The following is a 24771-nucleotide window of genomic DNA, read 5'->3' on the forward strand; positions in this document are numbered from 1 at the left end:
CTTAGTCTTGCACCTGACGGTACTGCTTTAGTCATACATAGATGTGAGCTGTTGCTTAAAGTCATGAGGGGAAAAAAATTAAAGGAAAACTTGTGATATGTGTTCTCATTCAACCCTTCACTATGCATTAGCAGCTTCATGTAAGAATAGAGAAATGCTGCTTGTAAGACTTACCTCCTTTTGGTCAGTGTTTTGATGGAAGCTGTGATGCTACTCAGTTTGCTTGATGAATATTTACTAAAGCTGATGAGAGTGTGGAAACAAAGGCCTTACAGCAACAGCTAACCATATCTTCTGATAATTCTTACAGATTGTGCAATTATGTGATTACAAATGGATTTTTAAATGCCAAAAATCGCCTTTTTAAAAGAGTTAAATGTTAGGTCTGAGGAGTGTTGCAAATATTTACTTTCAAAAATGAGCCTTCAGGCACTGTAATGAACTTGCTGTCAGTCTTCTGTGCAATATCTTTTTCCCTTCTGGGTGCTTTAAGAGTATACTGTATGTCTTATTTTGTTTTGATCAGTATGTTTTAAGAGTGTGTATATTGGCTAATGATGGATTTTTTTCTGTACAGCATGGTGGAAGATGTTTTAAAATTTTGCACTTTTCTAGGATTTGCAAGTTTGTAACCTGAAAATTTTTAACATGCACACTTTTGTACATAATTAGCATTGTATATATTTAACATGAGTCTGAAGCAAATAAAAGTAATTGAATGCATAACTTCTCCCTTTATTACTAGCACAAAAATGAAACTAATAGTGTGGGAGTACACTAAATGAACAGTTTCATTTAGAAGGTAAAGCTAGGCCGCAGGAACAGCTGACTCGGTGTCCTGTCTTAATGGTGTTAAATCAACTTTCTTTTGATGGGGAAGGAGTCAGAGTGGATATGTGACTGTACAGACCCTTTCAGACTAACAACAGCTACAATTACTCAAATAGCACAATAAAAATTGTATTTTTGCTGGGAAGAAGATATGTCTGGGACATGGATCAGGGTGGGGAAAAGAGCCCACTAATGCATATTTATCTTTATAAATAAAAGCTAGCTTTATTTATAAAGCTGAAGTTCTCCACCCACCCTGGGACTAGAAGCATCTCTTTCCTTCCTCCTCATTGTCTTCCCATATAGTGACTTTTGCTACAGATTCTGGAGATTACTGTCAATCAGGAGGAAACTGAAATCTGTTCCAGGCTCATGTTCAGTTGGTTTCTTACCCCTGTAAACAAGACAAACCATGCTGTGAGCTTTAACAGGAGCTACGACTACTATGCTTCCATCTGTTACTAGGGATAGAACAAGGCATCCTTATTTATAACAAGCAGAGTTTTGACTCCTTTCCTTGCCTGCTTCACAGGACATACATATTAGATTTCTTAGTAATGTCCATATGACTGAAGACATGAGTTCCCTTGTTCTAGAGTTCAACACACTAGGGCCAAACTGGCATTCCCCTGGCCTTCAATAACAGAGCTGACTACTGGGGCTCTTTCTGTGAATAGTGACTATAGTTTAGAAACACAAGCATCAATGGATGTAATGCCATAGCACTTATGGGGTAAGCTAGACATCCTTGAGAGTGCTGTCACACTGCCTGCTCCAGTGGAGCATAAAGCAATACTCATGTTCTCCCCAAAGAGAAGTGGAAGCAAGGGATTAAGTAACATCTGATGGGGGGGACAGGCAGCATGTGCCAGGAGTCTAATAGAAGTCTCCCTTTCTGAAGGAGGATATCCATTCAAATTCAAATGAAGCATTTACCTCAAAAATAGACGTGCTCCTGTCACTCCTTGCAAGGTGGCTTTGTCTCCTTCCACTAGCAGCATTGCACCTTCCCGCAAGCCCTAATGTAGGTGGAAACATTTAACAATATTTTCAAGCTATTTGAAAGGCTAGAATGCTTGTCACAAGCAGGCCAATCTTAGGCTCACTAAGACTACAAACAAGATTTTCTCGCTCGCCGTTTATAACAAAGATGCCAAGAAAAAATTAGGTGACTTATCTTGTTTTAGAAGGTGATTTTCTTGTTTATTTTTCCCCTTTAAAGAATGAGAAACTATTAAGGAGAAAAGGAAAATGTGTTTTTTTGACAACTACTTCCCCTACCACTGTTCTTAGATCCAGTTTGGGCCAAGCAACAGCCAGCTGGGTTTGTTAGAGCACAAACTTTATAATCCAAGCTCAAGCACAGGGACAGGAGACCCAGAGGTCCCACTTCCCCAGAGAGACATACTGTAATTACGAACATACTACTGAATGAGCAGATTCAGAAACCTACAGAGATTAAAACAAAGTGTAAAGTTAAGAATATCTGCAAAAAGATTAAGGGGAGATATCTTACCATCTGCATGCACACCACCCCAGCATACAACATATGGTGGTCAGTGAGTGGAAAATTCAGAGCTGCCTAAAATACAGTGTTTGGCAACAGGACTCCAAGCATCTAATAGGCAGAATGCATTTCATTTGTTCTAACCCATTTTCTGCAAGTAAGCAAAATCCAAGTTTGAAGCTCTTAGCAAAAATGTAACTAGCCTTCCATGCCACAGTTCTGTAAGGCTTGTCAGGCAGGGGAACCACCACTGAAAGCTAGCAAGAATGCATTGAAGATATTTAGCCTACTACAGCCATGGGCTTCCTGACTGGGAACTACTACTCACCAGAACTGGAGGGGTGTTTGGTTCTTCATGATATTGACGAATTCTTTCCTCTCTTGTCTCCTGCAATATGGAGCATAGATTTAGCTGCCCAGACAGTAAGGTAGGACTTGGAGCTATCCAAGTAGAAGGACACCCAGCAATTTCATAACAGTAAACAAAGCAGGCACTTTCCCTCAAGCAGTATGCTTTCATTAGACTAATGTATTGGAGGAAGTGGCAGCATTGACTTTGATATGTATTTTACCCTTCGTGACTAGCAGCAATTGCTGTAGGTTGATTGAACAGAACTCGCACAGTCCCAACCCTGAAAAGCCTTAAAACATACTTCCGCTCAGTGCATCCAGCTTTTTTTTTTTTTGAATGCTATTTCTACGTGCTTACCCTCAGAACAAGAGCGCTGAGGAAGGTGGTGGCAGCAAATGCCTGAAATGCCACCTTCATGAAAAAGGGTAGCGAACCATGGATTTCCACTGATTAAATATCTGCTTGTTTATCCTCAAGTAGGAATGACACTGAAGAATTTCCCTCTGTGCACAGCTCTGCCATGTTTTCCGAGGGTTTGCTGCTGAACTGAGCAACAGTAGTTAAAGAAATCAAACCAGAAGGATTTGTTGGTAAGGAAACACAGGAACACAGCAGGGACTTGGTACAGTACAGAGCTTCCAGCCACCTCTCGGAGAAGTAACTAAAGTTATTTTTAGGGAAAAGATTGTCTGCTTACCTAGTGACAAGCTGATTAAGTGAGTACCTTCAACTTCATTTAAATTCTAGAAGCATACCCTGATCCTCCATCTCTTCAGTGTCCCCTAATTTTTAATAATTCCTCTAACCATGAAGAAATTTTGATTACAAGGAAGAGAGTATATGGGCTTTGAAAAGATGCACCACAGAAACTGTACCCTGAGGAATTAGCTCCTGACAGGCTATTCAAGAATCAGCTCCTCCATACACTGGAGATGTCAGTCTTTGTGCTTGATGGTTAAAGTGTTTTTCTTTCAGTTATACTAGTACACGTGCTTGCTCAGTACTAGATGTTACAGGGTGTGCTCTCTGCAGGGACCCTAGTGCCCTCATCTTCTTACACAACGTGTTCACATACAATTTCAAGATCTCCCTCTTCTGATGGTTCCTTCAGACCTTTAGATATTTAAGCCTCTTAATGTATGTTTAAGTTAGGTCTTCTTAAGCAGCAGGTGAGACAGTCTATGGCAGGGCTTTCCAGAAGCATAGTGCATTGCATCTTAACATTTCAAGTTTACCTCTCTCCACCCTCACCCCCATTTCATGCCCAGTATGAAGCAACAGTATTTCAGCTTCTGTTAGTGAAAACCACTTTGTTCCACCTCAGTAATACTGTTGCCAACTCCTCTTCCCACTCAGAGAAAAGCTTTACGAGGCAGTAAAATGTTACTGCCTCACTGGCATTTCCAAGGGCTCTAGGGAGCAGCTGTTAGACATTCTATAACTTTGTAAGGCCTCGTTACTGCACGCTATCATTACCCATCTGCACACTGACACTGCATTAGCTCTGGCATGCTTTACTTACACCCATGTGAGTGCTCTTAACATCTGGATCCAGGTAGTGGGGGTTGATGTTAAAAGGAACTAATCCTAGGGCCTGCAGGGAAGGCGGATAAACAATTGGCATGTCATTGGTAGTATTGATGCTGATGGTAGCAACGTTAGTTCCTGCGCTGGATCCCATGTAAGGAATCCCATCCTGAAAGACAAAAGCAATGATTAATATGCAGTATCACAACTAGGGGCTGCATTTTATAGCATCTTCTGTCAATCTCAGAGACTCAGCATTCAGATCAGACTTAGTCCTTCTAGTTCATCTCACTGCTAACTTTACAGGTGAAAAGCAGATGAACAAGAGTTCAGGTTTCGAGGCGGGCAATAGTTTGTATGTGTCACGATTGTCAGAGGACTAGCATTTGGTGTCCTCTACTCACAACTCTATGACTCCCATCGCAAGAGAGAGCTGGTAAGGTTGTCAGTGCATATATTGGACTTTTTGTTATTAAGAGAACTTAAAGTTCTCAAAGTTCTTAAAGAGAACTTTAGAGAACTTCTCTACGTTGCAGTTACAGGCAATATTGAAACTAGCTTTTAACTAGCTTCTGAAGAGACTAGACCATCTAAAGCTGAGTACAATGTTGCCACAGCATCAGCTTACCAGTACTGGGGCCAGCCAGTGTAGTAGTAATACCTAAACTAGTGCTATGTACATAGTATGATGTACTATGCTGTACGTTGGAGGATTCCACATGAACATGCAAGTATATGGGTAATGCTGAACAATTAGTAAAAACAAGCTATTTTGAGAGAACTGGTGCTACTACAACCAAATAGCTATCTAGACTTCACTGGGCTCAAATATTTTCTGCCTTTTCTGCCCACAACAGGCATTGAATTTCTGTATATTAAGACAGTTTAGCTAACCTTTCTTCTTGGCAGCTGGCCTTTTCAAACACTATGCTTGCATAAATCTGCCTGAAGTTGTCTGCAGTTCCTCAGTGCTAGGGGAACACTTTGCTTCTGTTCTTCTCCATGGATGGTGTATCTTTCCTGTGCCTTACGAGATTCACCAGCCAGAATGGGGCTCCTGACTGGCAGGGCTCAATGGCACTCACACATCTCAGTTCCAGGTCAAGGAAGTACCCAAGAATAATTACACCATTTTCAACATCAACAGGACATTGTCTAAAAGGCACAGATGGATCCAACTCTATTGTTGGTTTATTAGCAGACAACCTGCAACTTGAATGCATCTATACCTATTAACAAGATACAAAGTGGACATCTCAAGCTGAAAAACAGGGTTTCTGGACATAGATGAAATCCTGCACAGCTCTTTATTGGTATTTTAAGTTGAGGGGCTTACTTCTAAGGTACTATGCAGCATTGTACATCCCAAGGTCTTGCAGTCCCACATCTGGGAAACTGCCCTAGAAGGACAGATTGCTGACCTTAGCCATTTCAAGCTTCAATGACTAACGACAAATTCGTTTGGCCACAGATTTCAGTTCACCCCTTGCATGAGATTGTTTTTAATACTTCAAATATTAAGCAAAGATGTAGCATCAACTTAGATTTGTCTCAACAAAAGCTTGTGCATGAGATCCTGCCATTCAGACTGGCCCTAGTCCTGTACATCTTACCTCAAGAACTCTTTTCCTGATCTCCTGTATCAGACTGTTGTCGTAGAGAGCTTTCAGGAGACGGAATGTGTTCCCACCTCCTGCCGAAAGAGAGTCCAGCTTATTTAACATGCATTCACCACCAGTGTTAATTGAAGCCTTTACAAACTTGGCACGCTCAATGATTTCTATGCTATATTCAGGGTAGTATCCTGCTTTGAGCAGCAGAAAGCTAGAAGCTTCAGAGGAATGGTCACTGGGGCAGGCCACAGGCTCATGCCCCAAGTCCTCCTTGTAACACTGACGCTGGCTGCTTGACAGCAGACGCTGTTCTGATACCCAGGAGAATGGCATTAGGACTACGCTCATTTGAGCACAGTAGCCCTGAATCTTCTTATGCTTGATATAGTGATGATACAGCTGTGATGATCATGTTTTTAGCACTGAAGCACTGTTCAAATGAATAATTTGAAACTTACTGGAGATGAAGTTACGTTAATCTCTCCTACTTCCCTCCCCACCACTAAATTTAGGGTCTTACTGTTCCCAATTAAAGTACTGTTTTCTGTAGCTTCTAATAATTGCTAGGCCCAACTTTTTTGTTGCTGTCTCTACAGTGCCAGCTCTGAGGATTACTCCAGTGCCCTATATAAACTCTCATCAGGGAGCATGAAGTAAAGCTTACCGATAAATATTGCTTCAGATTTCCTTACAGCTTCCACTGGATCACAAGATTCATGAATGCTGTCCAGCCCATAACCTTAAATGAAAAAGTATTTACCTTTGCCACTTCAGTTTGGCAGAGGAATGCGGCACGTCCAGTTGCTCTCTGTCCCCTCTCCCCGACCCCAAACCAAATGCCTCACCAGACAACCAGGGAAATTGCAGAGAACTCAACAACATAAAACAGAGTATGCATCCTATATTAGTGCAGGGCTTCTGCATCCAGCTGGATGGAAGGAAATGTTTGCTTTACAGATGTACATGCTCAGTGTCTAAGAGCAGAGCATTTCACTCAGCAGGTGCAGGCAGAGGCACAAAGTCCTGCTGAGCATTACCAGCTAACTGGAAAATGAGGGAAGGAAAAAGCTGTCAGTCTTCAGCTTGGCTATGAGTCTTAACAGGATGTGCCATCGTTGGTCTAGCATTACTAGTGCAAATATCTGATCCAGGTATTATTTTTGTAATGGCTAAAATGTCTGGCTTTGACGGATTTGCCTTGCTGGGTGTTCACTGAGTACAGGAAGTGCCATGAGCGCCAGAAGAACACGGACGTTTGATACCAGCAGTCTTTCTGCAAGACAAGGAGCAAAGTGCGCTGCCCAGGGAAGTGAGTACTGATTATTACTACAGTAACAGGTCCAAAGTTATACTGAACAGTGATAGAAATTAGATGGAGGTGTTGCTGTAGGCTGCTCTGGAAAGTTCTTTGCTTAAAGCAAAGTTCAGTTGCTGTTCATCATGGAAGTATCTGGCTGGTTGAAGTGCATTATAGTAACACCAGTAGTTGCACGGCTTGAGCTAGAGGTTTAAGATGTATGGGAAGGAACGTTACCCCATGCGACTGAGGAGGATAAAAAGATGCCACTTAGTATTCAGGAACAAAAACTTCCTCCGTGAAGCGGTTAGAAGTGTTTGCAACAAGATTTCTTCCAGAGGCCTCTAAAGCATCTACTTCTAGGTAGAAGTTAGCGAACAACTCCCTACTGCTCTCACTCCCCGCGATGACTGTAACATAAGGGCCTGCAGCAGAGGTAGCCAAGCCCTTCTCCCCGCTGCCTGCGGGACTCAGCCCGCTCGGACCCCTGTGCAAGGGGCTGCGGCAGAGGTGCTGGCCCAGAGGCCTTCACCGCCTCGTCCCCTCTCACGGCAGCGGCACGCGAGTGCCCGCCGGGGCGCTGCCACAAGGCCAGCCCCTGCGCCACGGCTGTCCCGCAGCCGCCCCACGGCCACGGCGACGCTTCCGCAGCGGTTGCCCGAGGGACTCGGCGCCCGGGGCGGCCCAGCCTTACCCAAGCTTTCAAACTTCTCCCTCGCGGTCCGGGCGTAGGCATCTCGGTCGTGCAGGGCGTAGGGAACGAACAGCACCCGCTTCACTTTCCTGGGAAAGGAGAGGGAAAAGAGCGCTTGGAGCGGCGGGGGACGGGACGGGACGGGGCAGGCTCCGGTAGCCCCCGCAGCCCCAGCGCCGCGCTTACTCCCCGAGGAAGCTCTTGATGTGCTGCTGACAGTGGCCCAGGTACCCTCCTCCATGCAGCGTGGAGTTGGAGATGAGGAGCAGCCGCCGCGGACCCCCCATACCGCACCGAGCCCCGCCCCGCCCCTTCCTGCCCCGCCGGCGGCCGCGGGGTGGGGCCGAGCCGCCACCGCCCCGCCCCGCCCCGGCCCGGCCATGCTGGACTTCGCCATCTTCGCCGTCACTTTTCTGCTGATCCTGGTGGGCGCCGTGCTCTACCTCTACCCGGTAATGCTGCCGGCGGCACGGCGCTGGGGGGGGCCCGGCCCCTGGTGCAGGCGGGCAGGGAGCGAGTGAGCGGCTGCGGGGCCGAGCTGAGCTGCTGCTCCCGCCGCGCCCCGGGCGGTCCCGCCGCCTTCCCGCGTCCCCGGGGCTTGGGCGCGTTCCGGGCCCGCCCTGGCGGCGCCCCAGGCGGGTGCCCCGGGACCCGGGCCCTGCCGGGGACGTGGCGGACGCCCGCGGCAGCGCTGGCGGAGCGGGGCGTTCCCGGCCCGCCCCCCCGAGCCCGCGGGGAGCCCGGCCCGTACGCCCTGGCACAGCCCGTGGTGTACGTGATCCGCTGCATCCCGCTTAGAAAGGCTTTATCTGGTCACCTTGCGGTTTTGCGCGTGTGCAGACCTCCAGGGCAAAACCTGGGTGCGAGGTCTATGTTGCGAGCCTGACCCTTTAAGTCTTTATGCAGGGACCTTTTGTCTAACCGGGTGAATAAACCTTGCTTAGCCAGTGGGACCGGGCACACACTTACAGTGGATCAGCTGCATAATTCTTGGCAAGTTTGAGGCCTTAAGATGTGTCTTATCCAGCTTTTGTTTGATGTGTGTAACTAGTACAGCAGTACTGATGTGGAAAAGCTAGCTCTCCTGCTGGAAAGTTGTGGGGCTTGTATAAAATCGAAGTTCAAGGAGGTTGACACATTTCCTTTTACTCTCTAGGCGTCTAGACAAGCATCAGGTATCCCTGGGTTGGCTCCAACTGATGAAAAGTAAGTGCTTTCCATCTTCACATCAGTCAAGTTCAGCCTTGCCAGTGGATGCTGCTCATGACCAAATATCCTCATTGTGCTCCTCAGGGACGGCAACCTGCCAGATATCGTTGCCAGCAGCAGTTTGCATGAGTTCCTGGTGAACCTTCATGAGAAACATGGCCCACTGGTCTCTTTCTGGTTTGGAAGGCGTCTTGTTGTCAGCCTTGGCTCAGTTGATATCCTGAAACAACACATTAACCCCAACCGGTTGTGTAAGTGTCCTTTGCGTTGTCTTTGAGTCCATTTGTTCCTTCTGGCCTTGCAGGGCATCCCGTGTCAAAGGAAGCTGGGGTTTCATTCAAGTAGAAAGAAAATGAGACTTAGTTTGCAGCTGACATGGTGGTTCAGGTGTGTCTTTGGTCCTAATTATTGCACTTGCATATCAGTGACCAAGAGTCGCTGCTGTCCAATGACCATCAAGAAATTAGTATGCTTGTGTCTTTTACCGTCTCCCTACAGGCAAATATTTATGGAAAGCTTTATGCTTCTAAGTCACCTGAAACAGTAATGTGAAGATCCCGTAGCAACTTGACACACATTTTAACAGCAGCTTGAAATACAGTTTAAGAGGGGGAAATTTGCTAAATTAAGTCTGAAAAGAACTGTGCTATTTTGTGGTAGCTCCCTTGTGTGGTTCAGCGTGGAACTTTTGAAGTATTATTTGAAGAAGTCATTTAACTTTTGGTTTTTTTGGCATGTAGAATTTTGTGCTGAAAACCTCTTGGTTCCAGACTTGGAAGTGGTCAGTTGGTGCTGGTAGCTCAGCTGCCCTTGTTAGTCCTGGGAGGATATTTTAATTTATGATATAAGTCTTAGGTAGGTGTTTTGCATCCCGAGGTGATCACAGACAATAAGTTAACTTAGTTGATGTCTGGGTTTAACCTCTTGTCTCTCCAGTTTTCATCTTATAAGGTTGAATGAGGTGCTGGTTGCACACCTCTGACCTGATACTGTAGGCTGTCTTTAGGCACAGGCAGATGTCTCAGCATCACTTTATGCTGGGGTCGTGATGGGTAAGCTTCTTGTACAGTTGCATGACAGACTCAAAAAAATTGGTGATGATCTGGGAAAGGAGTGGGAGTTAACAAAGATCAGCAAAACACAGTTGATAGTGATGGCACTCCAGAAGGTGGAAACCCACCCTGAAAGATCTGAATGCCCTCAAGCGTATTTGGGGGAAATTGAGCAGACAGTCACTTTTGCAAAGCTCAGAGATGCGGTGACAGGCCCCTGAGCAGGCAAGTTCTCAGAAATGTCCTGAATTTGGGAGTATCCAAATACTGGAGAAAACCAAATACAGTGCCTGGGCTTCCATGCAGGAAACATGACCCAGGCAGTTACAGACTAGTCTGGCGTCCTGCTATGCCAAGGGTCAAACATACTTTTTTAACGGTGGGGACAAATAGGAAATGCATGCTGTACTTCCCTGATAATTAGACTTCTAGACAAGGAAAGTGATAGAACTGTGTTTCTGTCAGTGTTTCAGCTCAGCATCTGCTTGGACACTGCTTGGGTCATCACTGAAGCTGGAGATGATGCGATATGAGAAGTGAACAGGCAGCGAGGTTGGATTGTGTTGGGAAAGAGAAATGCTGGGCTGGGGAGGTGAAGTACTCCCACTTATGTTAGCAGCCTGCCCTGACGGTGTCATGCTGGGATGCCTTGTCAGCACAGTGAAGCAGAGTGTTGGAGCAAGGAGGTGGGTACCCTGAGGGGTAGGGTAGCAGAAGCAGGAAGGGGAGGAACAAGAGCAGGCTGCATTAATCGCCTGCAGGATGACACGGCCATGGAAAAAAAGAAAAGGGTGCATTGAGTCATGTATTTTCTGTAGAGAGAGAAAAGCATCTAGGCTGTTGCACAAGACAGACATGAGCCAGACCTGGAATCCTCTCTACAGCTCCGACCTCTCTATTCAGACATGATTTTGAATAAAGCAAGTGCAAAGAAAGGCTGCCAACGCTCTCAGAGCAGAGGGAAGCCTGTCATGCAGGGGGAGCCAGGGTAGGTGTGTTCAGCCCAGCAGAAGAGAGAGCTTATGGGGGGATCCTCCTAAAGGCAGCAGCAGCAGGCTTAAGAAGGAGGGTTCTCATGGTCTGTACTGAACTCAGACCTGAAAGAGCAGTGATGTTAGTTGCATCAGTGCTTTCCTTTTATCACTGATGCTTGTCAGAAGTGCTCAAACTTTATTAGATGTGAGGAATCTTACTGGTTTTTTTTTTCCTGGAGCTTTGAGGTATAAACAACACATAGTAGCTGAGTGGCTGTAGCAAAACAGTTCCTGTACCATTTTCTGTTGAGTGGGAATAGGTGTGTGGTAGCTCTCAGCCACCAACTGGCTCCAGGCAGCTTACAGTTTTGCTGGAGGCTTGTCCTTGCCTGTATCTTCTCTGTGCACGCAGTGCTGTGAGGCAGGAGACAGCGCACTGTGGACTGGGTTATACCCAGCTCCTGACTCTCTAGCCCCACCTGAAAACCCTTGCCATGTAACAACTCCTCAGTCTGCTGAGATACGTGAGGCCAGAGCTGCTCTTCATAGAAGCCTGCTTGTTGGTTTCCAAGTTTGAGGTGTAGGTTTTGGCTCCAAGTAGCATAGAAAGGTTCCTTTTGTCTCGTGTGTGACACAGGTATGGCCAGACTTCCTGGAGAGAGAAAAAGAGAGAGAGCCGTGCCGATAGAGCATCTCTCATGAGAGCCTTCAAGTTGGACTAATTGCATTCATTTTTATTAACAGGTTCCCAATGACAGGAGACTGTTTTTCCTCATGCTTAACAGAGTGTTTGAAGTTGATATGTTTTCATAGCCTCTTAAAGCTTGGTTGATATTAATTTGCAAGGAGAATTCAAAGGAAGTAAAACTTTGCTGCTGATACTGGTGATTCCTGTGAGACGCCCTGGGGAAGCAGTTCAAGCCTGTGAAGAGGGTGGACTTTTTCAGGTTCGCCAGGAGCAGTGGCTTCAGGGTCCCACTTGGAAAACTCCCATGAGTCAGTGTTGCCTTTTGGGTTGGGATAATGAATCTGAAGCACACTGAATACTGGAGATGGAGCTGTGGGTCCTGGCCTGTTAGAGCAGGGCAGCTTCATTGCTGGTCTGTGTGCATTTGTGCCATGCAGCTTCAGAGGTCCGTTCCATCTCTGATGTTCAGTTCTACTTGGCATCTGTCTTGACTTTCCAGAGTTAGATTTTTTCTCCATATTTACTTAGAGTGGTGTCCAGGACAGCACTCTGAGGTTCTTGTAATGAGGGAGAAGATTTCCTTGTAAGTGGAAGGAAGAGTTGAAATTTTGATATGCTTCTCTAAGAGGACTGAAAATGTAACCATAGGGATGTTTTGAAGACAAGGACAAAGGAAGAAATCTGCGGAAGTTCTGACAGGACAGAGCTCTGTCTCTGAGAGGTGGTTTGTGCCTTGTGGAGTCACTAGCCTCCCGTAGCTGTGGAGAAATAGCTGTTTCCCAAATATTGCAAAGCAGGGCCAGCCCTCAGCAAAGTGCAGCCTGGGCTCTGTAGTCCTGAGTTCACAACAGTGAGTGCATCAGGGGCAAGGGACTGCCAGTTTGCACTAGGGACAGGGGAGAAAAAAATTGAGCCTGTGGCCAATCCAACAGTTTTCTTTCATATGCACTAGAAGGACTTTGCAGTTTCTGCATGTGATGGTGCTAAGCATCCTCTGGCCTCTCCAAATGCCTCTGCCTGCCAGATTTGCTGTGTGGGCTTCACCACCAGCCATGGTTTTTCTGGCTACCCCAGTACTGTGCCTAGCTCTGCCAGTGCCAGTCAGCAGGGGATTGTGGCATGAATAGCAGCAGCCACTCCATGGCAAAGTACCTTGGAGGAGGAGTTGTCAGCAGCAGCTACAGTCACGTAACAGCCTGCTCCACATGGAGAGCCGCAGGTACCGTTTGCTGTGCCAAAAGACACATGCACATATTCCTTGTCATTCACAGTGGGAAAGAGGGTGAGATGCAGAGCTGAAAAACATTGAAAGGGAAATGATGTGAGAGAAAAGCATTTAGGAAAGTTTACCATATTCATGCCTCTGGCCTCATTAGCTTCTTTTGTGTCCTTAGGTAGTAGGTCCTCTGCAGGTGGGAGTTGTCTTTTATATGTTTGTCCAGTAGCATAATGAGGCCCTGATCTCTGCTGGGAATCCTAGATACATCCACAGTTGGTAGAGTCATACATGTCTAGCCCAGCCTTGATGTTTTCTGATATCTCAGAGGTTTCACTCTCCATCTGGGAGAAATAACAGACTGTGATAAACAGTGAAAATATCCCTCTTGAAAAAGCCCCGATTGCTGCTTCCAATTAGTTCCTTGAAGATTCTGCCAGTTCTGCAAGACCCACAGAAAAGTTTACAGAAAGGGAAAAACATATGCCATGCTTTATTGCAGTTTTGCTTTGACACCTAATATACTTTAGCAAATTTATTAAGTAGAGCCCCCTGGTGGTGAAATTCAGAGTTAAAAATCTAACTGAAGTGAGCCATGGATATGGAAGATGGAGGATATGTGTTTTTGTCTAGTTTGTACACTATTGCAAGTGTCTGTGCAGAAGGAAGATGGAAAGTAAGAGCATTAGAAGTAGAAAGCATTCCGTAGCTTAGTGGGGTAATGTTTTCTGTAAGAGCTTCTCTGATGGAGGCAGCCCTGACTGAGAGAAGTAGGTGTTAGTTTGGGAAGAGCTTATCAGCAGGGAACTCAGTGCATGCAAGGGAAATCATGCAGGAGCAGTAGGGTGTCAAATGAGGTTTTCTGGGGTGGTGAAGCAAGGTAAGGATTGCAGAGGGCAGCCTCCAGCTAAGTCTCTCATGTGAGCTGCTATGTCTTGAGTGCATAGCCATGGTCAGGGCAGGAGGGCGCACCAGATGTCAGGGGGCTGCAGATCAGACTGGAGGAGAAGGGGAAGGACCATGCCATGCTTACTGTTGTCACCTAGTCAATGGCACAACGAGCTGGGAACTGGCAAGCTGGGAACAAGCTTCCAAGGTGTTCTTACTAAAGAGTTACTTGGTAGAGCCAGCAGGCAACCTCTGCAGGGGGAGCTGATCACAGGATGGTACCCTGCCACAGAGAAGAGACCTTATGAGGTCCCAGCCCGTACTGAGCAAGAGAAGCTTGACACCCCAAAGAGACTGTTCCTGGGGGAAGGAGCCATGCCTTGCTCACTGCCCAGAAGTAGCAGCACCCAATTAAAGAGACTGCTGTTTTCATCATCCCTGTGTGGTGTGACTGCCTGACTTTCAAATGGTGTTTCCTTTATTTGCTTTCAGTGGATCCCTTCGAGACAATGCTGAAGTCCCTCTTGAGGTACCAGTCCAGCCTGAGTGGGGATACAGGAGAGAGCCACATGAGGAGAAAGCTGTATGAAAATGGTGTGACCAAGTCCTTGCAAAGTAACTTTGCTGTCATCCAGAAGGTGTGTACAGCAGAGGAGCCCGTGTGGCTCACAGAGGAAAGTTTAGTGAGAATGATCACTAGGATAAAGGAGCCGCATTCAAATTAGTGCTGGAAGTATAAGCATCTGAGGCAGTGAACAGCCTCTGCCTGTTCAAGCATGGTGTGAATATTTCATTTCTGTTAGCTCTAGTGGGTTAGGGGGAAGGGCTGAGCTTGGTGACTTTTTGTGCCAAGATACCAGATGAAGTTAAAGGTGCTGGAGCATCTGGATTCTAGATTTGTTTCCCAGGACAGGAGGGAGGAGCAAGGAAACAGCTATTGGGACCACAAACAGGTGAAGAACTGTTCTACTGACTCAGCCCAGCAGCAAGAATATGATGTCTTCCCAGCCTGGAGCTACTAGTATTACAAGTTCTAAGGTTTCTTTTGTGGCAGAGGGAACGAGAGAGAAGGACAGGGCTGCTTTGTTGGGGCAAAACCTTGGTAAGAGGCAAAAGATTTGAGGCTAAAATGTTACTGTTTAATGGAAGGAAACCCAGAAAAGCATGTAGCTTCATGCCATAGCCATGAAAGTGTGGTCTGCCTTAGGAACTGGGTGGGAATGTCTCCACGGTATGTTTGGTAAATAGGCTGCTGATGTTACTGCCAACTAATGGTTCCTTCCCTCTCAAGCTGTCAGAAGAGTTGCTAGCCAAATGGCGCTCCCTCCCTGAGGCGCAGCACGTGCCACTCTGCCAGCACATGCTGGGCTTTGCCATGAAGTCTGTCACGCAGACAGCTATGGGCAGCAGCTTTGAAGATGACCGGGAAGTCATCCGATTCCGCAGGCACCATGATGCAGTAAGTGTCGTGAAGAGCCAGGAAATCTCCTATTATATTTTTCTGTGCCAGCAGCACACAGCTTGTGTCTGTGTACAGTTTAGTACGAGCTACTGCTGAGACTTTAACATTAAGCTAACGTTAAGCTTAAGAGCTTGAGGGCTCTGTTTCAATTATCCCACACTGAAACTATCAGAAAGATCCTACTGTTGGTCCTGCTGTCATTAGTCTAAGGTGTTTCTAAAGTATCTGTGATGATCAGGAACCCAGATCCAATGGCAGTTGAGAGGTGTTTGGTACCTAAGTCAGTTAAACTCTACTGGGAATGCCAGCGGAACTTCTCCTTTTCAAAGAACTTCTGAAGGTTCTGTGCATTGTAGAGAAAGCAGTCTGAGGAGGTCCCAAGCTGTGTCCACATCTGGGGATATTAAATCTGCTGGTGATAGGGTGGGAAAGAAAAGGTTCCATCTCCCATTCAAGATTCCCATGTCTTTCCACCTACAGTTGTAATTACAGTTGTTTCATTTCAGCATAATTTCATCTATCATAGACATAATATCTGGAATGGGACATGGGACATTGTGTCCTAAAGAGGAGACCAGTTCTGTATTCACAGGAAGTCTTCATTTTATTTGGTGTTTGCATTTTCCTGAATAGGGATGAATAGAGGAGTCCCAGCACTCTCAGCCTGTGGTGAGTGATGGTGCTCTTCTCTCTGTCCTTCTTTCAGATCTGGTCAGAGATTGGGAAGGGTTTCTTGGATGGGTCCCTTGACAAAAACATGACTAGAAAGAAGCTCTACGAAGATGGTAAGTTTCTCCCAAAATCATAGCCTTTCTCCCACTCTGATTAATACTTAGAGTTAGCTAGCATACGGAAGCACTTAATTTGGCCAGCTGTCCTGGCTTTTCTGCAGAGTTGTCCATTGTGCCATAAGCTACCAGATGTGTCATCCTTACTCTCACCTAAGATCATTGTTTTGGAGTTGAGTGACAAGCCTGCCATTGGGCAAGAATTTGTAGGACTAGAACTCTTGTACCAGGTCTAGTTCTAGGGTCTGTCCAGTCTGGAGGATCCTGGGAAGTATCTTGTGCTTGCTCCCTTCCTGTTCTGTCCCCTAGTGTCCACTTTTGACCTCTCTTGGAGGCAGGCAACTGTGCTAGGTGGAGACAGATGGAGCCACTTGGTTTGGCCTGTGTGGTCATGCTTATGATGCACCATTTGGGGAACGTGCTGCTAGACAGTCACTCATAGGCTAGAAGACACAAGTACAGAGGTGCTGCTTTGATGGGTACCTCCCACATGGTAGTCTCTGATGTGCTATTACAAAGTAACACAATTTTCAGGTCTGTTATGGCAGTGCTTTTATTTCTCATGTATTTCACAGTAAGTTATTATATTTTTTGGTTGTGCTGTCTTTTTTGTTGTTAATAGTTAAAGCCTTTCAGTATTGATTGATAAGACATTAAACAAAAGTAGCTTGTATCTAGAACTAAGGATTTATTTGTAAATCCTTCAAATGGAGAATTTTCTTCTGTGGGTTTCAGAACCTGAGGACAACTACTGCTCTTTTAAAATGGGCTTCTCCCATGGGCATTTGTTCAGGACTGTTCCTGAGTTGTGGTAGGATGATGCATTAGGATGCAATTTCATGAACTCCAGATAGCGAGGCTTGGTTTTTAAGTGTTGCTGGCCTTCTGCTGCAGAGAGGAGGGAGGAAGGGTAGTTCTAAGATGAAGGGGCTGTATCGGGCCTTCGTAAATTGAGTTTCAAATTCAACTTCTGCTCCATGTTTCCTCGATAGTCTTGAGCAGGTCATTTAAATCAGGCAACCAATGTCATCCAGGTCCCTAACTCCCCCCAGTTCTCACAACAGCCTCCAGGAGTTAGGTGCCCAAATATCTTCAGATGTGTGGACTCTGTGCCAAAACCCTCCCATGTTTTCCCCACCTTCCTCTCTCTGTCTGTTCAGACTCTTTAGCACAGGGCCATCCTCTTGCACTATGCTTGTAGACCCACTAGCAAAAGGGAGACCATCCTTGGCTGGGGGTGCTGTAGCACTCCAGTAATTATAACTCTACAGGCCATGCAACTAGTGTTATCTGGCTCAAACATTTTTTATTGGGGCTCATTAAACATGTTCTTTGATGACTGAACACTAACTGTTGTTTGACTTCCCCTTACGTGATTTCAGTTCATAGAGTATATGTCTCAGTTATACCTCTAAGGGGGGCTTTTATAGACGACCTGTCTTATTTGGTTCCTACATTTTCAACTAAATTGGAGATACTGCCTTCCAAATTGACAGTAACATGTAACAGAGGCTGCTTCTGTAAGTGAGCCCAGCAGGGACAGCTGGTCTGAAACGGGGGAGATGGATTTGCTTCTCTGCGGCACTCAGGATGACCAGGTTTTAAAATAAACATTTCTTTTTGCTTCCAAAGCTCTGATGGAGATGGAATCCACCTTAAGGAAAGTTACAAAGGAGCGCCGAGGCAGATCATTCAACAGGCACGTCTTTATAGACACCTTGCTGCAGGGGAGCCTGAGTGACCAGCAGGTCTGTGCAGCTGTTATGGCGTTACACAGTAATGGACTTTTGCAATTACAAGCTCATTATGTTGTAGCCTTTGATTAATTTAAGTTTTTGCATCTTAGGTCAGATTACTTACTAAAGCAGGGTTTCTCATTCTTTTTCCATTCCTACAATGTTTTATTGCATTAGGCTTTGGTAGCTTTCCTTGCCACTGCTTTGTTGCTATTTTTATAAACCAGAAGTATGATAGCATTAGGCATGTCTCATGTGCCATTCCAGTGGAAGTTCTGTGGAGAGTTCAGTCTGTGTCTTCTAGGTGCATTTTCTGCTCTCTGCACTAAAGGGATTTCATGCACTCGAATGGAGAATGCATCACTTCTTATCTTTACAGTCTTATGAGCTTCATTCTCTGAAGTAGATTTTATTTCCTAGATTCTGGAAGATACAATGATTTTCTCCTTGGCAGGCTGCATAATCACTGCTAACTGTAAGTACAGATTGTAGGTAACTTTCCATCCTTACATTCAGCTGTCTAAAACTGTGTGTGATGACATGAGACTTATTCTAGGCTAATAAAAAATTATATTCAAAATTCTGTTCTCCCGAGCTACAGATGTATAGAAGAAGCTAATTTTACAGCGGACTCTTGGCACAGCCTCACAGCTAGTGAGTTGAAACTAAGCTGTGTTTGACAACTTTCCCAGTCTTTTGGTGAACGTTAGAATTTCTTCCTATTGCTTTTCTCTTGCACTCTAACCCCAGAAAACTGATGCTAAATTTAATGAAAAAGCACCAAAAGATGTAAGCCACAAAGATCATGTTGTAAAATAGGTTCTGGCACATGGGAAGGAAATTAGAGCAGAGTGCTGGAATCTGACTGGCTGCTTTGATTTTCTGGAGGATAGGTGTGTTCCATGTATGGAAGACTTTCAAAGGAGCTACTCTGGGAATTGTGCAAAATTATGGAAAAAAACCCAAATAAAAATACAAACTGGAGCTGTGTAAAATCTCTTACGATAGTGGGATGATTATCAGACCCTGTATCTCAGCCAGTGGGGCTGGGACTCCAAAGAAAACCTCCTAGGTCCAGCTGGGTGTTAAAGAATGTGGAAAGTAAATTTGGCAACTATGATAATTCTCTCCCCAGAGAATATCCTCTCCAACTACTCCAGGAAGACTGTCATTTTAAGGGACTTGACTCCTCAGAGATTCCAGATAGTTCTCATGGATAGACAGTTTGGAGTGGTAGAAACATTTCCTTGTAGCTTTAGGGAAACTGCATCCTACACACTTATTTCTTATGCAAGGTTTCTTTTTCACTCTGCTATTGAACATATCTCTTGAGTACCTCATAAAATAGATGTAGGAGAGGCCAGTGCTGGCCAGCCTGTGTCAGAGAGCCGTACTGTTCTTGTCACTTCCTGTCAGGATCCCCAGATGCAGCTGTCTGGAGCACTCACCTGAGATGTGCTGGGGAAGCCCCCTAAATAAGGGAGTTTTCTGATGCTTTGGACAAACCAACCTTTCATTTGCATGCTCAGTCTAATAACCCTGGTTTCCCAGGGTTTACTGGGCTGTGTGTTCCCCTCCCCAGAGCTGTGAGGATGAATGGCTCGGTCTCCTGCACAGCCTGCTAAGCTCCTCATAGCATTGGAAAGAGAATTTTAGCTTGCAGCGTCTCTTGTTGTTACACATGAGTTCAGCCTCTACTCCTGCCACTGAACACAGAATCTGTACAGCCTGCTGTTAGCAGAGGTCACCCTTTCTAGGTCAAAAAGTAATGTTGCAAATATAGGAAATAAGAAAACTGAATGCAGTTTGTAAAATATTGAATTTTCTGGGTCCAGTCTTGTCTTGATTTCTTCCCCAGTGTGTACCTGGGCAGTCTATTTCCTGACAACATCAGAAGATGTTCAGCAGAATCTCTACAAGGAGATGGACCGTGTTCTGGGAAAGGGACCAATTACACATGAGAAAATTGACGAGCTCAGGTGGGTCCCATGGAAGGAACTGCAGAGGAAGGTTATTTCATGTGGTGGGGACAGGGGCTTCATATCCTGGGGCATGATGCCCAGCCTGTTCTGGGCCAGGAGAAGGCATCCGGAAGCTAATCCCTTTTTTTTTCTGGAAGTGATCACACCATGGGATGACTTGCAGCACAGAGAGCATCTGCTGTAGGGCTCCAGACATGGGGACCAAGCTGCTCTCTTTAGGGTGTATATAGGAAGCCCTTTAGATTCATCAGCAGAGAGTAGGACAGAATCAGTGTCCTGGCTGCCAGGCAAAAATCTGTTTGCTTACTGACTTGTTTGGTTTCTGCCCTAGATTTCCAAAAGTAGAGATAATCAGTCATTTTAATGGTTGGATTCATGTTAGACATATTTAGAGAGAAAGCATGGAACAGTTGTTTTTTCAAATGGCCAGAGAACTAGGATAATGTCTGGTCAACAGTGTGCCTTTATTTTTCGTGCATCTGGGTGCATTTTGTATTTGGACTAGCATTAGAGTTCCAGTAAAGGAGTGTAGATTATGTGGGTTTCCTGCTGCTTCTTATATGTGTGAGAGGTCCAGGAAAAGGGCTGGTGTGTTTATGCTTTTTAGCAGAGTTAGTTTGGTTTAAAACCTGAAAAAAGTGTGGTGAAGAGAGATTTCAATAACATTCCCTAAAAGCTGATAATGAGATTTAACACTTCTTGGAAAGGTGCTGGGACTCCTTGCCAGAAAAGAATGAAGTGCCTCAGTGTGGCTTGAGACAGCTCCAGGAGCAGACTCTGACCCTAAATGCAGCAGGGGACTCGGCACTCCTTGCTGCCACAAGGACATGGACAAGCTTTCTGGGAGGGTTAAGCTAACCAAGTCTTTCTGGTTGCAGATACTGTCGGCAAGTCCTGTGTGAGACAGTGCGAACATCAAAGCTTACTCCGATTGCCGCACAGCTGCAGGAGCTGGAGGGCAGAGTCGACCAACACACTATCCCCAAAGAGGTAGGGCAGAACTGGGAGCACTAGGCCACTCTCCTTTCCTGGAGGGGAATTTGCTGTTTCCTCTTCTTCCCATGGAGGGGTGAGGCAGGAAGACCATTTCTTCTGACACTGCTGCTCTGTCATCTGAAAGTACAATTTTGCTCCCAAGTTTGCTCTGCAGTTCCTCTGTGGGAGAGGCTCTGGGAATTCATGTTCTCTTGCTGAGCAGATTTAATTCCAGTTCTGGGTCCGTCAGGGATGAATCATCTTTTGAAGGGACTTATGGCCTCAGTTGTGCACAAAAGAGCATGATTTCAGGCCTGACCGTATCACCCATATTTCCCACACAGAGTGGTACCTTCCACTGCAGAGAATAAAGTAGTCCGTGCATACGTGCCAGCAGGTGTAGAGGAACGGGATCAGACCCTCTTTAACCACCAACAGTTGCAGCCTAGGCCTTAGAAGTTAAAATCCTAACATCTGGGCACGGATGATGGAAATCTGTAGATGAATTTAGCATATTATCTTTTTAATCCACCTAATAAATAATATGAGTAGTCTACAGAATAATCGTCATCCCTCAGGGCTGTCCAGAGGTGTCTTTAATTGTGCATTTCCTTCTGCTCTAACATACATCTCCTAATTTTCTTTGCAGACACTTGTGCTTTATGCTCTTGGTGTGATGATGCAGGATAGTTCATCCTGGCCATCACCATACAAGTATGTAGAATCAAGACTTTTATTGCAATTAATTCCTTTATTTAATTATTATTCTCTAGATCTTACAGCGCAGCCTGTTTGGCTGCAGGGGCCTGCCTTAAGCAGATTTTGGAGATGAAAGGAAGTCTGTAAGAAAATCAGTTTATGAAGGTCTTGGTTTGTTTGTCTCCATGGGTGGGATTTTGGAGGAATTCAAGTCATGATCCTCCCGTGCTCCAGTCTGCCCGTGTGTATGTGTTAGAGGTTAATAACAACTTTTTTTGGCACACACACAATTACCCCGCCAAATGCTGGTAAATTCTTTTGAAGGTATTCTGATTTGAATGGCTTTGGAATCACTGCTTGTCATCATGAAACAATGATGCAAGGGAGGAAATATCAGTCTGAAGTTTTATTTTTTCAGGGGGAAGGAAAATGCTACCTCATTACTTCTATCTATGAAAACAAAACTGGATCCAGGCCAGTATTTTGGAGGTCAAAGAAAAAAATTGCTGTAGCTTCCTGTGGCCCCCAGGTGGCAAATATTAACATGTATCTGACTTCACTTGGGCTGGGGAAACAAATGTGGGTCAGCTATTCTAGACAGAGAGAACAGACAGCTGAGATATAGGAGAAAGAATAGAGCCTTTAGAACAGCGCTTGTCCTCTCCTGCAAATGTAGCTCTTACAAAAGGGTCAGGCATTGATGCACTGATCTATGAGCATCTTGGCAGGGCTTGCCCACTAGGATAGGACACACACTGTGTTTATGAAGGTTTTGCTGAGACCTCATGGGAGGGATAGTGAGGACTGCTACGAACACAGTGTGTTTATTCCAAGGAGGCTGAGGTTGAGGTTTAGCCTGAGGTAGATGTGTATTTCTGTGACAGAGATAGGAGATCAGCTCTTAGTGATCCTTTCACCTACCTACTGTACAAAAACACTGTGCATAGCATACTTTTTTGCTAGGCAGGTGCTTTTTCTTTCCTATTACAATGTCTGTGATTTGCCACTTCAGGAGGAATGTAAGTTTGATGATGCTTTTACTGAGGGTCAGCAGCCACATGCCCTTGCACCTTGGAAGAAGGAGACCTTGGATGTTTAGGCAGGAAGCCAAAGGCTTGTAGTATCAGCAGGGATATTTAGCAGAAAGTGGGAGAGAACTGCCTTCCATCCATCAAATTGCCTGTTTGTCTGGGGGGTTTTTTATATATTTGAATCAAATTATATTTTATCAGTCTCCCTGTGGTTAGCTGATGACGGGAATCCTGTTTTAACTCAAGCCAGCCCTGGATAATAGTTTTCTCACAGCCTCCACCATCCTAATGCTGGAAACCACTTTTGTCACTTGAATGAGTCACCAACTTCCCTCCCCCACCACATACATATACACACACACCAGCTGCTTGAAGAGAAGGGTGAGGGCAAGTAGAAAAGGGAAATATTTTTGGAAGTGAGAGAGGAAGGGACACGGGGGCAAGAAAGGGGGGGAGACGAGTCAGATTGTGTGTGCCCTGGAGGGAAATAGAGGGCAGGTAGCAGCATCAGCTCTGCTGTGCACTCAAGCTAAAATACCCACTGCTGAGAGGTAATGCATCTTTGTTCCAGCTCTGTGTCACACTAACTCAGTTTATCAGCGTTTTGACCAAGCTGGGACACAGCCGACCAGCTGGGAACATAGATGGAGTAGATGCACAATTGCCTTCATATATCTGTGTGGAATTACGTGGCATGATTTAGAGAGGGCAAATTAGTGAGATTCTGTATTTTGTTGCCAGTTTCTTCCTCATGTGTGTGCACACACGTGTCCAGGGAAAGGATCCTGTGCTGCACAGAAAGCCTCAGTGTATTTTGTCTTTTGTAGGTTTGACCCAGAGAGATTCAATGAGGAATCAGCCACAAAAAACCTATCTTTGTTGGGTTTTTCAGGAAGCCAGGAGTGCCCAGAGTTGAGGTGAGCATAGGGAAGGAGGTCTTTCTGTGTCTTGGTGGCAGACAGGAGAGAAGGTGCTTTCAGCCTCTTCCTGTTACTGCTGAGACAGTCTATCCAAGCTGGCAGTTGTCATTTGGCAGATTTACATCATAGCAAGGTTTTTATTCTTTTTTCCTGCCTCTTCCCTCAGATTTGCCTATATGGTGGCTACAGTTCTGCTGAGTGTCCTGGTAAGGAAACTTTATCTCCACCCAGTGAAAGGCCAAGTCATGGAGACCAAATATGAGCTGGTAACCTCACCAAAGGAGGAAGCCTGGATAACAGTGTCTAAGAGAAGCTAAGAGCAAGCAAAACGAAGGGCTAAAAAATGCCAGCAGTGAAGTTCTGAGCAAGGGTCTTAGGGGGAATCATGCTGGCACCACACTGACTCAGCCAAGGGATTTTACATCCAAATTTTGTTACCTTCCACGTTCTTAACTACATAACTCTAACTCTCTTGGGTAATTTTTCTAACTCAACTAGTAGTCATATTAAAGTAGATTTAACCTGTATGTGTTTTTCACATTTGTTTTTGTATCTTTGGCCAAACCATTGCAAAGGAAGCAACAAAACCATGCAGTGGTATATGTATGAACTGTTGGGTGCCAGCTAGTCCAAGACCAGACCTCTGGTTAATCCAGCCCCTTTCCAACAGCAGCCAGAGCTGGATAAGAGTGCCTCTCCTACCCAGTGGAATGCTTCTTCCTAGCTAGATAAGACCTCGGAGACACAAGGACAAAGCCTTTCTCTATATATAGGTATTTTTATTCAAAGTGTCTTTTCTTCCCTTGAGCGATAGCTATAACTGTCAAGAAGAGCAGATATATCTTGTGAGAAGTATGTGTGAGTGTGTGTAAGAGAGAGAGAGAGAGAAATAAATGGGGTGGGAATTGCACCACCAGTTCTCTTGCTGTGTAATCTTGCCATGCAGTGGGGTTGCAAGAGAAAGGATGACTGAGAAATGCAAGTAAACCAAGAGGAATAAAATTGGTTTGGCCCCTGAGGAAACAGAAGCATCAGTAATAATATAATGAAATGAAGTAAAACCACAGAACAAAGCCCTGAGAAAGGGATTCTCTATCCTGACAGTTCTGAGGGCAGTGTCTAATCTAATCAGCATCAGAAATTGACAGATGCTTGCAATTCATTCAGCACTGGGTCAGCATGAGACTGGTCATGCAAATACTGGAAAGGGAGAGTGCTGATTTTATAGGGCTCTGGATTAATGTTGTACTTGATTCTTTGAAAGGCTTTTAAGTTATTATTTTCCCCCACAAAAATGGGTGCCAGCCAAAGCAGCATCACGTGCCACATG

The 24771-nt window shown here is 45.4% G+C and overlaps 2 protein-coding genes across 3 annotated transcripts; one reads left to right on the plus strand and one right to left on the minus strand.

Moving 5' to 3' along the window:
- Nucleotides 1-714: 714 nt before the first annotated feature.
- Nucleotides 715-8243, minus strand: LOC142057521 (alpha-aspartyl dipeptidase-like). The gene is given in 9 exon segments (XM_075093708.1): nucleotides 715-1225; nucleotides 1768-1850; nucleotides 2667-2726; nucleotides 4213-4386; nucleotides 5831-5910; nucleotides 6495-6569; nucleotides 7822-7910; nucleotides 8008-8179; nucleotides 8182-8243. Coding segments are annotated over 9 exon segments (849 nt in total). The 5' UTR covers nucleotides 8219-8243; the 3' UTR covers nucleotides 715-1146.
- CYP20A1 (cytochrome P450 family 20 subfamily A member 1) lies at nucleotides 8183-23968 on the plus strand. 2 transcript variants are annotated; one of them, XM_075093697.1, is made up of 14 exons: nucleotides 8193-8273; nucleotides 8978-9027; nucleotides 9115-9281; nucleotides 10548-10768; nucleotides 14341-14486; nucleotides 15140-15307; nucleotides 16017-16095; nucleotides 17731-17846; nucleotides 18255-18309; nucleotides 19693-19813; nucleotides 20695-20806; nucleotides 21441-21505; nucleotides 23349-23438; nucleotides 23608-23968. In XM_075093697.1, exons 5-14 carry the CDS (start codon nucleotides 14358-14360, stop codon nucleotides 23756-23758), a joined length of 1086 nt encoding a protein of 361 aa, XP_074949798.1. In that variant the 5' UTR covers nucleotides 8193-8273; nucleotides 8978-9027; nucleotides 9115-9281; nucleotides 10548-10768; nucleotides 14341-14357; the 3' UTR covers nucleotides 23759-23968. The 2 variants fall into 2 exon arrangements, with proteins under 2 accessions (XP_074949797.1, XP_074949798.1); XM_075093696.1 differs by lacking the exon at nucleotides 10548-10768 and having other exon boundaries at nucleotides 8183-8273.
- The last annotated feature ends 803 nt before the right edge of the window (nucleotides 23969-24771 follow it).

Source organism: Phalacrocorax aristotelis, chromosome 5 (assembly GCF_949628215.1).
Source record: "Phalacrocorax aristotelis chromosome 5, bGulAri2.1, whole genome shotgun sequence".
NCBI lineage: Eukaryota > Metazoa > Chordata > Aves > Suliformes > Phalacrocoracidae > Phalacrocorax > Phalacrocorax aristotelis.